Source organism: Mixophyes fleayi, chromosome 1 (genome assembly GCF_038048845.1).
Source record: "Mixophyes fleayi isolate aMixFle1 chromosome 1, aMixFle1.hap1, whole genome shotgun sequence".
Taxonomy (NCBI): domain Eukaryota; kingdom Metazoa; phylum Chordata; class Amphibia; order Anura; family Limnodynastidae; genus Mixophyes; species Mixophyes fleayi.
In genome coordinates this window covers 209737192-209750862 of record NC_134402.1, presented here as the reverse complement: position 1 = coordinate 209750862, position 13671 = coordinate 209737192, and the positions used below count along the sequence as shown (strand labels likewise).

The window sequence follows — 13671 nt, the reverse complement described above, 5'->3', positions numbered from 1 at the left end:
TGTTGGTTCAGGACTTTTCCTCCACTCTTAACACCAGAAGAGGGGCGGCAAGGATTGTGACTGCTACATTTCAGGATTCTGCTTGTGGACAACCGCAGTTTATAATGGCAGTTGCACACCAAATGCCGAGTATGACATGTGACCGTCAAACAGTCAGAGGTGTGCTCCAATGGAGGAGCAGCCACCATTTCAATCAGTCCCCTTGTATAAAGACCAATCTTTACAATCTGATCTGCTTCGCGTGTACTATCCTGCTAAGCTGTTCAGTTGACAATGTTACCCTAGCATGGCTTTTCACTCTGGTTTAAAAAAAAAATGTGAGGACAGGGGATGTGGCTTGACTGGACATGGAGTAAGTCGCATGGTGCTTGCTCTCCTGCAGAGGTCCTGATTTGTTATCCGACCCTGCATGCTGTAACGGTCACAAATAGGAGGGCAAACAATACTTTTTAAGGCTAACCTCCCTCTATCTCTACTGGGCTGATGCTGTGCTGATTGCTGCCGGCGGTTCAGCTGGGAAGCCATCTGAAGCTGTTCTCTGGCCTCCCTGATAGCAGCATAGGCCCCTTACCTCGCCGTTATCCCCACTGGTCTCTGCACCGCTGCCTGTAGCTGATCGGAGCCTGCTGTCTGGAGAGTTAGTGAGAGGGACCCGCTGCACTGATCTGCTACTTTTCGGTCCTACTGCTGACTGACTTTGCGGGCATACAGGGCTGGAGAGGGCCATTTTATCTTGAGGGAGGGAGAGAGGATCCTGCTGCAGTCCAGGACAGATAAGCGGTATTTGAGTGACTGCTCGCGCAATCATTGGCACTCTGCACTGGAACTGCCTCTCAGACTCAAACTTTGCTGCACATACCTGGCTCCTTTCCACACCTCCCTGGAGCCAGCCGACAGGGTTGTGGTGGTGGAGTGGCTGTCCCTCATCTGGACTAATCCGCAGCTGCCTTCAACTACCATGGTACTGTGATGTGTACCCACCGGACGGCTATTTTCTCCCCCTCTGCTATTACTATCTGTGGGAAGGTAAATTGTGCTAGGGCCTCTGCAGGAGTTATAACCTATAGTAGGAAAATATTAGCTGCAGCCTACTTACCTTGCGCTGTCATTTGAGAGATTGCGGGTGGTGGTGCCTTGCTGGGTGTCCATCTGACAGCTCCAGAGACACTCTTCATAGGGTGAAAATAAAGGCATCTCCATTTTCTTCCATACCTTGTAGGCTCCCCTGGGACGAGGGAGTGGAGCTGTGCTGCCATCTTGTGGCAATAAGGAATATTACAGTTCACTAATAAAAGTGCTACCTCTCTGGTCCTTTATCCACTGGCCATATCCTTTTGCTGGGCCCTTATTGTAAACTTCTAGGGACGTGGGTGTGAAGCTGTGCTGCCGCCTGGTGTTGCTGTGAAACACTGCAGAGCGGGGCATGGTCAAAGCGCCATCTTGGAAGGCTGCAATTCACCTCAGTTCCTCACCCCTCAATAAATAGCACCCACAGGTAACTGGTAACTCACTGCCTGGAGCTTCTGGGACAGTCGCAGAATAAAGAAAACCCGCAACATCTGGGGCCTGTCCGCCTGGTGCCTTCCCCTACAGACTGTAGGTTTACTGTGACCGGCTCACTTAGACCGCTGGACACCCAGGCTACCCAAGTGACACCTGCAAAGGCCGGCTACAGACTCCCGTTGTTAACTATGACTTCAGATAGGAGGGGAAGCAGCCAATTCAAGAAAAAAAGGAAAATGAAGAAAGCGCCTGCAGCCCGACACTGCTCCCACTGCCGTGAGTGTTCATGCAGCGCACCTTAATGAATATAGGAATACAGGGAGCCTTCTGCAGAGGAATTGCATCTCTGCTGGTACCGCAGCTGAGGTATTATGGTACAAACATTGTTATTTCAACCCCATTCGGCTGTCCATTATCATCCTTGCTCTTCGCCTTAATAATGGAGCCGTTAGCAGCCCGCATTAGGCTGAACCCAGATATCATGGGAACCAATACAGACACTCGCGACCACAAAATTGCTCTTCATGCAGACAGTGTCATCTCTACCATTACGAATCCCCATATTGCGCTGCCAAACCTCTTCCAAGAAATCCAGCAATATAGCGAATTATCTAATTATAAAATAAACGCAGATAAATCAGAAATTTTAGATCTAAACGACATACCGGCCTCCCTCCTACAAAACCTCAAGGCAAATTACGCATTTCTGTGGCAGCCTCAGAATGTTAAACATCTGGGCATATATCTTACTAAAACCTACTCCCAGCTATATGCAGTTAATATTGAGTTTTATACTCAATAAAACATGATATAACCCACTGGAATAAACACCTTGTCTCATGGTTTGGGTGTATAGTCAGTGTTAAGATGAACATCTTACCGAGGCTACTCTATATCTGGCAAACCCTCCCTATCCATGTCCCTACTCATGTCCTGAGGAACCTGCAGCAATTGATTACTAAATTTGGCCAGGACGAAAACACAGAATCCATATGCTCAGTACAACTTCAGTTATGGCTCTTTCCTCTGTGGAAGACGCAGGTTTTTCTGGACTAATTACTGTTTGTTTGAACTGCCGATTCTACAGCAACCGAGTATGCAGACATGTTGTTGCAACCCAATTGTGGATGTGAATGCTCAACTGATAGCCAGGTATACAAGTCGATAGAGATGTTATTGTAGAGCAACAGCTTAAGAATACAAGTGAAATTCACTTTAAAATGGATTGGTTGGCATCCTCGCTCTCTGTACGTGTAACAGAAATGTGACTTTCATAGCATTGTCGAGGAGGGTCTTGTATTTGTTTTTCATATCCAAAGCTCCCAAGACATGTTATGAGAAGTTCTATAGTAAGGCATGTAAAACATATCCTGGCTTCTTTCCATCAGTTTTTTTTTGAGAATACAGCATAGGGTGGTTCTAGTATATTGGAATCCTGCCATGTTTTACATTTAAATACATTGTAGGTATTAAAAACAGATTGATGAAACACAGTCAATGACTGTTCAATAAAAATTAGTATGAGCTTTATTTGAAAATTGTCTTTATTTTAATCTGTCATTAGTCGAAAGTTTGCACTAATATTACAGAACTCCCAGGCTTTTAGTTAAACTCTGTAATTGTTTACTTTGCCTCTATAGATGAAACATGCAAATTATACATCTGGCTAAATGACAATTTACTTACTAAAGCACAATGGAATCTATTTGTCAGTTGTTTAATTGTGCCTGCAAGAAAACCTTTTTATTTTCTTTGACTGCCTGATAGCGATGTTCAATGGACAGTTGCTGTTTGATAGACCTATGATGGTGAAAATGGTAAGTTTTAAGTGAAAAAAAATATTTGTCAAGAGCAGTTGAGTGATTATTACAAAAAAAAAAGCAAGTGACCATAGAAGTGCATGTGTGTTGCGTTGGTGGTAAACTGACAAATCTGTACATTTGCTTATTTTATGTAGCGTGTATAGTAAGTTTCCACCTTTTTAGACAACTTTTAGTGTATTTGTTTTTACATAATGTTTTGCAGATTTTACTAAATGCATTTCTATTTATTTCTGGTTCCAAGTGAAAAGCGTTTATATGTTCTTGTTTTCAATTTCTTTTCCTATGATGCAAAACTATTCTTTGGATAAGTTTATATCGAATATGCAGGACCAAGCTGTGTTCTACTCAAGGGAGATGCAAAACCTTACCCTTGCCTAGATTATCTAAGGGCTTTTGAGGAACACACCACACCACACCACACCACACCACACCACACTATTGGCCTTTCCAAACTGTATACGTAAATTAATTGTTTGTCTGCATCTTGAGGGAGTGTTTAGCAGATCACTTAGTGTAATTTTGTGGGCTAATCCAATATTCAAAAGATTTCATCTTTGTTAGGAAACAATTTTGTATATCCGACTAGATTCTCATGAATATTACATCACCCTACAAAATGGCAGCTCCCACTGTCTGTAAGTAACATAACATTTTAAGAGCACATGATCTACTCTCACTTCCATAAATTACTAGCCTGAGCATGGATAAGTGCAGAATTTTACAGGGGCATTATTTCAGTGTTTCATGTAACTAAAATAATTGTTATGTATTTAGATACTTTTATATACCCTGATAATGATAAACAAGATGGTACATACACTGGCGCTCCCGTCCTTGAATCACAGAGAATAATGCGAAAGACCCCTAATCCATAGAGGAATATTTTCTCTCAATCCTCTCGTCTTATGGAAAACATGTATGTACATAAAATGAAAGAACAAACATTTTATATTATCATTTGGCACAAAGGTAAAAAAAAATGTCCACCACCACTATGGGATATAAAATGGTTTTCAAAAGCTGGTGATGAAAAGGCTTCAAAATGCGGCACCTGTGATTTTTAATTTATTTTTCTCCCCCTTTGGGTATATGCTTACATGCGGAAAATCCAATATGTGCCTGTCAGGATGACTCTGTCTCCTTCTAATAACCCCAGCATGTGTGCCTTCTCACTCCACTTTGCTTGTATGATCATAGAAAAAAGCAACAGAGCATACCGCACTAGTGCATTATCTCAATGCACAATTTATTTATCAATAAAACATTCGTAAAATATGTACATCCGAATCAATAGAAATAGCCCCGTACCGAATGTCCATATGAAAGGCGCCTGTACAAGATGAAACTGCTGCAGCTGGAATCAACTGTGAAACGGCACTGACATCTATGCATTCAATGATCGGGTCACTGGCCAACGCGTTTCAACCCACAAACTCCTTAGTTGGGGAGTTATGCCTTGAGAAAGACCCAGAAGTCCGATGTTAAATAGTCCACGTTCCCCTTCTAATTGTATGAAAAACGCTATCGGCTGTATCAAAGCGTAGATTCCTGGTACTATCCGCCTTCTATCCAGAAGAGGTCTGGTTCAAAATAACTTTATCAAACGCGGACATGCGGTAATGTGTGGTATCGCATGCAAATGAAATAAAAGAAAAAAAGAAGCAAATCGTAATCTTAAAACAGTCATATAAAATAGGCAAACATGGTCCCAATGATGGTCGAATGTCAATCAACAGTAATGACACCTAACTTACTATTGATCTGTAAAGCACTTATCACACAGTCAATGTGAGCATATCTAAACAGGTGTAAACAATCTTTTTTTATGTATTCATTTCCCAACCAACAATTATATGTCAAATAAGATATGAAAGCCCTCTGGTGGACACAAACCTAAATAACATGGTCTATTAATAAAAACTAAAAAAAGATATGTGTCTGAATAACTTTGTGATGGATGTATATGACTAACATATCCAGCATACAATGCATCAACATGTGTATTAAAGGAGGATGCAATGGAATATGGATTCACCATGTGGATAAACAAACTTATAGAAACCATTTAATCTCAAACTCCGCATTCAAACCCATAGGCATCAAAGCTTGCAAATTATAAATCCAGCACATCTCTGCCCTGGCTAGATTCCCAGCCAAATCCCTATTTTTCCATGTTTCTATTGTCTGTATACCCCCAAATTGTTCTATATAACGGGGTTCACAAGAATGTTGTTTAAAATGTTGTGATACAGAGTGGGTTTCCATACCTTTTTTGATATTGTATATGTGCTTGCGTAACCTGATTTTTAAGGGGCGAGTAGACTTTACCACATAGATCTTGCCACATGTACATCTAATCAAGTAGATAACATTCCTTGTGTTACACGTAATAAATTGGTCTATAGAGAATTCGTACCCATTTATTTCTAATTTAGTTGTTTTTGAAATGGATGTTTTACATGTCTGGCAGGCTACACATAATCCACATCTGTGAAAACACACTGTTCTGACAGACTTTCTGGTGTCTTCCAGACAGCTTCTCACTATGCTATCTTTAATATTTGGTGCCTTCTTATAAATGAAGACTGGTCTGTCAGGAATCAAATTACCAATGGTCTTATCCCTTTTAAGCAGATCCGAATTTTTTACAAAGATCTTCTCAATCTGTTGTTGATCAGCAGAAAAATTCCATATAAAGGCCCACTGAAATTTTTCAGAATTCTGCTCTTTTTTCCTTCCCAGTAATCAAGATGTTTCTATCTAATTGTACAGCGGTTTCCATAGCTCTTTCCAATTTTTCCTCACCATAACCTTTACTCAAAAAGGATTCTTTCATCTCATTGATCTGTCTCTTACACACCTCACCCTCCGCATCTGCCCCAAGGGGATGTTATCCAACCACTTGGAATGATGGTTACTATACCTCTGTATATAAATTAAGTATTTACACGGCTGCATACCACAGTGAAGCGCCTAATAAGATCTTTATCAGTATACACTTTATATACCCTGTTTCTGGGAAAAACAAAGAGGGAGTATTTTGGCCTCTTGTAATGATTCTGCACTTACTTAAATGGACCTAGTCTGTGTAATTTTTTGGCTAAAATACTGAATACTTGGAACAGCAGAACAACAATAAATATAATCAAAACTAAGCACATGATTGCAATAGTTTTTTGTTCTTCTCAAACCATCCATTAAGAAAATACTTTATAGATTAGTTTCCTAACACATTGTCTTAATTTCTTGGAAGAGTTTTGGAAGAGAGTAGGCCGGGTAGCACATTTATTTTAAGTACTACAATCCTACCCCAGACACAAGATTTTTTTCCGTCACCTGAGCAGATCCAGTCTTATTGATTTTGATGGTTCAGGGGAAGTTTTCTACGTATAAACATTCATATAGAGAGGGGATATGAATCCCCAAATATGTAATTTTGGTATGCTTTCAAGATGAAATGGAATTACTCTTCAAGAATCCAAGAGTGGAGGGTTGCAAGTGAAATGCAAAGTATTCTTTAGAATAATTTAATTTTATAGCCTGATATGGTTGATCTTTGGTAAATTTTAACAAAGATTTTCTAGTATAGCGAAATTGGACGTCCATAAACTGGCTTAGATGACTCATCCTTCTCAAGATCACTTAGTTACATTTTTGTTCTTTTTACTGTTGGTTTTTCTTCATCTACTAGTAAAATAATATTTTCTACCATTATACCTAACTTTCCACTTACAATTTTCACTGTGTCCCTTTATTCATGATCTTGTCTGAAATATTGTAGTACCCTTGTGTTTATTTTGTGCATATTCATTTCTTGTCTCCCCCCTTAATTTTTCCAATTTCAATTAAAATAGGTATGCCACATTTAATTGATTTGAAAGTTTTGTAACATGTTTTTGATTGTAGGATGACAAAGCAATGCCTAAGGGAGACCTGTTTGCAGATCGACCTCCACAACTTCCACGTAAGTCTGTAGTAAACATCCTTTCTATTTAAATTTCCTTTAGAAGCAAACTTTATGATTGGAAGAAAAAATTACTATTTGTAAAAAATACTATTAACACACACATTACAAATAAAGCAATAATCGGGAAATTCTACAAAATTGGGGGGGAAAAGCAAAAAGTGAAAGAAAACTGTCCTTTAAAATAGATATAATTCCATATTCTGTGAATATATATACTTCTATCTACCGCTCCTATCGAAATGCTCTGGACACTGCAAAACAATGCTCTATGCTCTATGCTCAGGCTTCCAACCCCAATGCCTTTTTAAGACATTTAAAGCTCTTCTCAATCCTCCCACTCCAAACCCTCCGTCCACTATCAGTGCCCAGGATCTTGCTTCCTATTTCAAGGACAAGATTGATCAGATCAGACTAGAAATGGTATCCTCTTCCTTGACAAGCAATTGGTTCAATTCCTTCCCACCAACCTCTGACATACTCTCTTCATTTGACCCCAAATGAAGAGGAAATTTCTACTCTCTTCTTATCCTCCTACTCTACCTCCTGTCCTCTTGATCCTATCCCCTCGCAAATTGGTAGATCCCTGTCTCCTGTGCTCATCTCGCCTCTAACTAAAATCTGTATTCTCTCGTTCTCTACTGGCATCTTTCCGTCACTATACAAGCATGCAGTGATTACTCCTATTCTAACAAAACAAGATTCCGACCCAAACTCTCTATCGAATTACCGTCCCATCTCTCAGCTGCTGTGCCCCTCCAAGCTTCTAGAGAGACTTGCCTACACTCGCCTCACGCGCTTCCTTTCCGCAAACAACCTGTTGGATCCTCTTCAGTCTGGCTTTCGTTCACAACACTCCACAGAGACTGCGTTTGTCAATGATCTGATCACTGCTAAAACTAAACGCCATTACTCTCTCCTAATTCTCCTGGATCTCTCGGCTGCATTTGACACCGTTGACCATTCTCTTCTCATACAAATGCTGCAATCCCTAGGGCTTCAAGACACTGTTCTGTCCTGGTTCTCATCCTACCTTTCTAATCGCTCTTTCACTGTTCATTTCTCTGGGGCCACCTCTGCTCTTCCTTTTATCAGTTGGAGTACCGCAAGACTCAGTGCTAGGTCCTCTGCTGCTCTCTATCTATACTGCTTCTCTTGGAAATCTAAAAATTTCCTTTGGATTTCAGTATTCTCTCTATGCGGATGATACCCAAATTTATCTATCCTCTCCTAATCTCTCGACATCTGTGTTGTCCCGTGTAACTGACTGTCTTTCTGCCATTTCATCTTGGATGCCCTCTTGCCAACTCAAACGTAATCTTTCTAAAACAGAGTTAATAATAATCCCACCTACCAACAAGAGCATACCTGACATTTCTATCTATGTTGATAATATGACCATAAATCCCACCCCACAAGCTCGCTGCCTAGGTGTAATCCTTGACTCGCACCTATCCTTTGTTCCCCACATTGACTCTATATCTAAATCATGTTACATACATCTCAAAAACATTTCCAGAGTTCGCACATATCTCTCACACAAGACACTGCAAAAACCTTAATTCATGCACTTATCTCCTGCATTGGTTATTGCAATTCCCTCCTTACTGGCCTTTCCAAAAACAGACTCAAACCCCTACAATCTATTTTGCACGCTGCGGCAAGATTGATTTTCCTTGCAAAACGTTATTTCTCTGTTGAATCACTCTGTATGTCTCTACACTGGTTGCCTGTTTTCTACCGAATCCGATATAAAATACGCTTACTAACCTACAAGGCCATCAACAAAGCTGCACCAACATACATCTCCTCTCTTGTCGAAAAATATCTTCCAACTCGGCAACTCCGTTCTGCACAAGATCTGCGTCTCTCATCCACACTCGTTACATCCTCCCATTCCCGGTTACAGGAATTTTTCCGGGCTGCACCCACTCTATGGAATTCTCTCCCTCGCACAAGAAGACTTTCCTCTAGTCTACAAGCTTTCAAGTGTTCTCTGAAAACCCACCTTTTCAGACAAGCTTATAATATTCCTCAACCACCCTCTTAACCTCACTACACTACCCTATTACCACCTGTTATACAAATATCCCTTGGCCAACATTGTTGTGTGACAGGATCATTTAGCTTATGAGTCACTTTTACCTTTGCAGTCTGGCTGGGCCGACTGCAAATGTAGACTTAACCTCATATGTCAAACTCCCAGTGTCCGAAAAATTGTAAGCTTGCGAGCAGGGCCTTCTCACCGCTTTGTCTGTTTTACCCAGTTTGTTTATTAGTTTACTGTGTTTGTCCCCAATTGTAAAGCGCTACGGAATATGTTGGCGCTATATAAATAAATGATGAAAGATATTTCAGTTTGTAACCAAGAAATGGTGATAAACTGGAAGTGAAAGTGGTGGTGTTTTTCTTTTTATTGATAGAATCCTGTGCTTAATTTAATTTCACCCCCACTTTTATGGAACCCCCTCCTTTTGATTTTCCATCTAATTTCTAAAAAAATAAATATAAAAATGTCTTTGCTGTCAACATGGGAGTTCTAAACAATATAAACCCACCATTGGTGAGAGGCAGGCAGTGTGGACGTCGATGTAAACAGTGCGTTGATACCAAGCAGTGAAATAATGTCTCTCTCAGCTTCTAGACTGGCTTGGAAGGTCAGCCAAGAAATTGCTTTAGTGGAGCTGTAGAGAGAGATTAGAAAATCACGTTCTCATGATAGAGGAATATTTTATTATTATTTATTTAGACTATATGGGCAGTGCTGACAGTGGCCTCTGTATTATTAACAAGTTCCCCTAACTATCCTGGACAAAGAAACAAAGTATGATTTTTACTTAGTACACATATCCATTAAATACATCTGATCGTGTAGAGGTTAAAACAAGGTGTTCGAAAATCTTTGGTTTAGGGCAATGTGTAATGTTTGAGTTTTTACATCTATGGAAACTGGTGTGATAATTACTGACAAAGCTAGATAGATAAACTTACCTATCCATGATTAAGAAAGTCCTTAAACATAACCTATTTAGTGATATTTGAGCACCGGAAGTAAGAAACCCTGGTTTAGGAGAGTAGTGTGTTAAAAGCTGACCAAAGAATGGCTTTAGATGGAGAAGGCAGATGTTGTATTTTCTTATTTTCTCATTCTTACTACTTTTTCTTCCTATGCCATTCTCTAAATTTTTATAGTAAATGTAAAGTCTTCTAATGAGACACTATATGCATTAGTAATCGGAGGATACACATATAAGTGAGCAATGCTTGTTGCCTTTGTTTTAAGTATCACAAGATTTTTTTTTTTTTTAAGTCATTTAATTCTTACAGGTGGCCTTGGTGGTATTGGAATGGGCCTTGGACCTGGTGGTCAGCCAATAGATATTAACAATCTCAGAAGTTCATGCATAGGGACTCCTGGAGGTAAGCTAGTCTGCATTTTTTTATTTTTTTAACTTACAATTTGTACACATATTCTAGTAACCATATGTGAACTATAGTCAGGTAGTGTATCTTTTCCTGTAGTCATGTTAGCCATAATTATAATCAACCAGGCTGTTCAACGTTTTTTTACTTGACCCTGACCAGGGGGTAAATGTATCCAGCTGAGTTTTCCGGCGTGTTTGAAAAGTGGAGATGTTGCCTATAGCAACCAATCAGATTCTAGCTGTTATTTAGTAGAATGTACTAAATAAATGATAGCTAGAATCGGATCGGTTTTTCAAACCCGCCATAACTCTCAGCTTGATACATTTACCCCCAGGTTGGGATATTTGCTTAATTAATCCTTGAGCCACACCTGAATGGAAGTCCTTCATCACATTTTAATGTTTACTATACATACAGTCATATATGTAAAAAGTTAATTTAACCACTCTCCTTTCCCAATTTGAGTAACCTTATCTAAATAATCTCCAGAATCTTTCTCAAGCCTGCAATAGTGTGATGCCATCTAAATGACACGTGCTGGCTACAGTACATAAATATTCATAAAGTACTTGTGTCATTGGGATCTTTCACATGCTCACTGTTCTACTGTTTTTGACCTTCTCCCACTTGTCAGCATTGGGCCAGAAGCATTGTAGTTTACGCAGGTGTGGGTTATCCCAATCTGAGGAGGTTCTTTGCATGGAAATGCAATGGATTTGCTAATTTGGGGAAGATGTTCGATGCAACTTATTCCTTTAGATGGAGTATGACAGATTACAGCCATTTTAGTCTTATATTGTCTATGCATAGCTCAAAGCAATGCAAAGATTTAATGTAGATTTAAGAAATGGACTACTGCCATTATTAACACAGCATAGTATGTTGAGCCATGGAATTTCAAGTTTGCCAGTTGGGGCGAAGGAATTTCCCCCTCCTAAGGCAACTTGGGCTATGCTTTTTATAGTTTTTTTTTTTTGTTTTTGTTTTTTTTGTTTTGTTTCTATTTTCTGCCTTTTTACCTGGGTCAAATGGGGGTTTTGAGAATGAAAGGTTGAACTTCATGGCCATAACTCTGTTTGTGATAGCTATGTAATAATGCATCTTTTCTCTTTCATCCAGTCTGGGGGACACTGCTTACCATGGGTTGTGGAGGGGAGCACGGGAGTTGGCACCTAGCTAGTTAATCTTTAGCACTGCTGACAGACCCCTCCCCTCTACAATCCACCCGCCTCTTCCTCCTTAGTTTTTTCTAGGTGCCCAAAGGAGTTGGGCTTATTAGAAATAGCTAGTAATTTATTTCATTTATTTTTATATAACTTCAATTTTTCTTTTATTACAGTTCAGTTAGTTTAGGGCAGAGCTGGGAGTGTGTTCTATATATAGAGAACACACTCAGAAGCTGGGCAGCGGTGACCGGACTCTGTCAGAGAGCAGACTGCTCTCGATGGCAGAGTATTAGCGGTCACAGTACAGAGTGACAAGCGGTCTCAAGGACCGCTGTCGCTCTTGCAGGCTCCAAAGATAACCGGCGCTGCCATTAGGCATAGAGCGCCGCTTATTGTATTACCTCGCCGGCGGCCATGATTACATCAGCGGACCGCGGAGGTTCACGAAAAGGAAGGAGGAGAGTCGGGGGCCATACCAAGATCCCCCCCCCCCCCCTCAGGTGAATAGGAGGGGGCATCAGGGTATTTACGCTGCAGGAGACCTCTTCAAGAGGCCTCCATAACTCTGCCAGATACAGTGATAAGTTCCTTTAAAAAAAAAAAAAAAGACAGAAAGCTGCAGAGGGGGAACTATCACAAGAGCTCCCCTACTCTTCAGCACAGATGGTACAGTCCGGTCCTCTGGCGCCAAACAGAAGCCCGGGAAGGAACTTATCTCCAAGGGAGCAGGCACCAGGACACTGCTGTTGGACTTCTCCCCTGAGTGGCCCTTTTGGCTAAGTACCAAAACCTTTCTTTAACCATTTACAGTCTGTTTATGTGGTTACAGGAGGGAGGCTAGTAGGATTGTTAAAATCTCCTTACTTGCACATATACCTTTTAATCTGTTACACACATACAAGTACAGCTTTTATTACACATTAGTCTGTTACTTGTTGTCTACTGTCTCTCTCAAAATATCTCTTATTTAAGTGTGTTTGGTGTGCTTTTCCTTTTTAAAATGTCAGAAAGGGGAAAAGGCCCTATGGCAAAATATTTTACATGTTCCAGATGTAAGGTTAACTTACCAAATGGGCAGAAAGACCCATTGGCGCTCTGCTCAGTCTGCCAAGGAGAGGTCCCCTCTGCGCAAACCCAGCTCCTTCCAGCCCCACTGACGGAGGAACCGGCCTGGGTAGCTTCCCTGACTAAGTCGGGTTCCTCTTTAGCACAGATGATCTCCCAATCTACTCAATTGTTGTCTAGTGTGGCAGCCTCTGTGACAAATAATGCTTTTCCACCTGTGGGGCTCCCTGCTGCCACGGTTTCTACTGAAACGGCTATAGCCGGACCTTCCCCTTTGCTTAAGGACCAGCCGCCTGTACCCACAGAACCTGCATGGTCCTCAGCATTTATAAAGGGTTTGGACAAACTTAACCAGTTACTTGAATCCCCAAACCTGCCCCCAGCTAAAAGAAAGCGGCTTAGATCTGCTAATCCTCTCATGGTCCTTTCTGATTCAGAGGGATTTTCAGAAGAGGAAAGAATCAAATTTGGATTCTGACCAGGTTCAATCCTTGGATCAGGAAGAAATCACTAAATATCAGTTTATTGATGATTTGGTTTTAGCGGTGAGGCAAGCATTGGACCTCCCAGAAATGGAGGGTGTCTCTGCCTCTCCTCCCCGCCCGCAGACTTGCCGGCAGCCTCCCCCCCCCTCCTCCGCCCCTAGACAACGAGCAGCAGCGGGGGAGAAGGACAAGCATCACGCTCTGTAGAGGCGATGAAGTCAGTGAGACCGCACGCACCC

The 13671-nt window shown here is 41.0% G+C and overlaps 1 protein-coding gene across 5 annotated transcripts in view; it reads left to right on the top strand.

The window, feature by feature from the left end:
• Positions 1-13671, top strand: part of LOC142149119 (heterogeneous nuclear ribonucleoprotein M-like) — a 113535-nt gene that overhangs the window by 38566 nt on the left and 61298 nt on the right. For all 5 annotated transcript variants that reach the window (XR_012690860.1, XM_075204839.1, XM_075204840.1 and 2 more), the window contains 3 exons: positions 3271-3320; positions 7233-7290; positions 10618-10710. Coding sequence is in view for 4 of the 5 variants with exons in the window: in XM_075204839.1 (XP_075060940.1) it covers positions 3271-3320; positions 7233-7290; positions 10618-10710 (201 nt within the window). In the remaining variant the exon portion in view is untranslated. The remainder of the gene's footprint in view (positions 1-3270; positions 3321-7232; positions 7291-10617; positions 10711-13671) is intronic.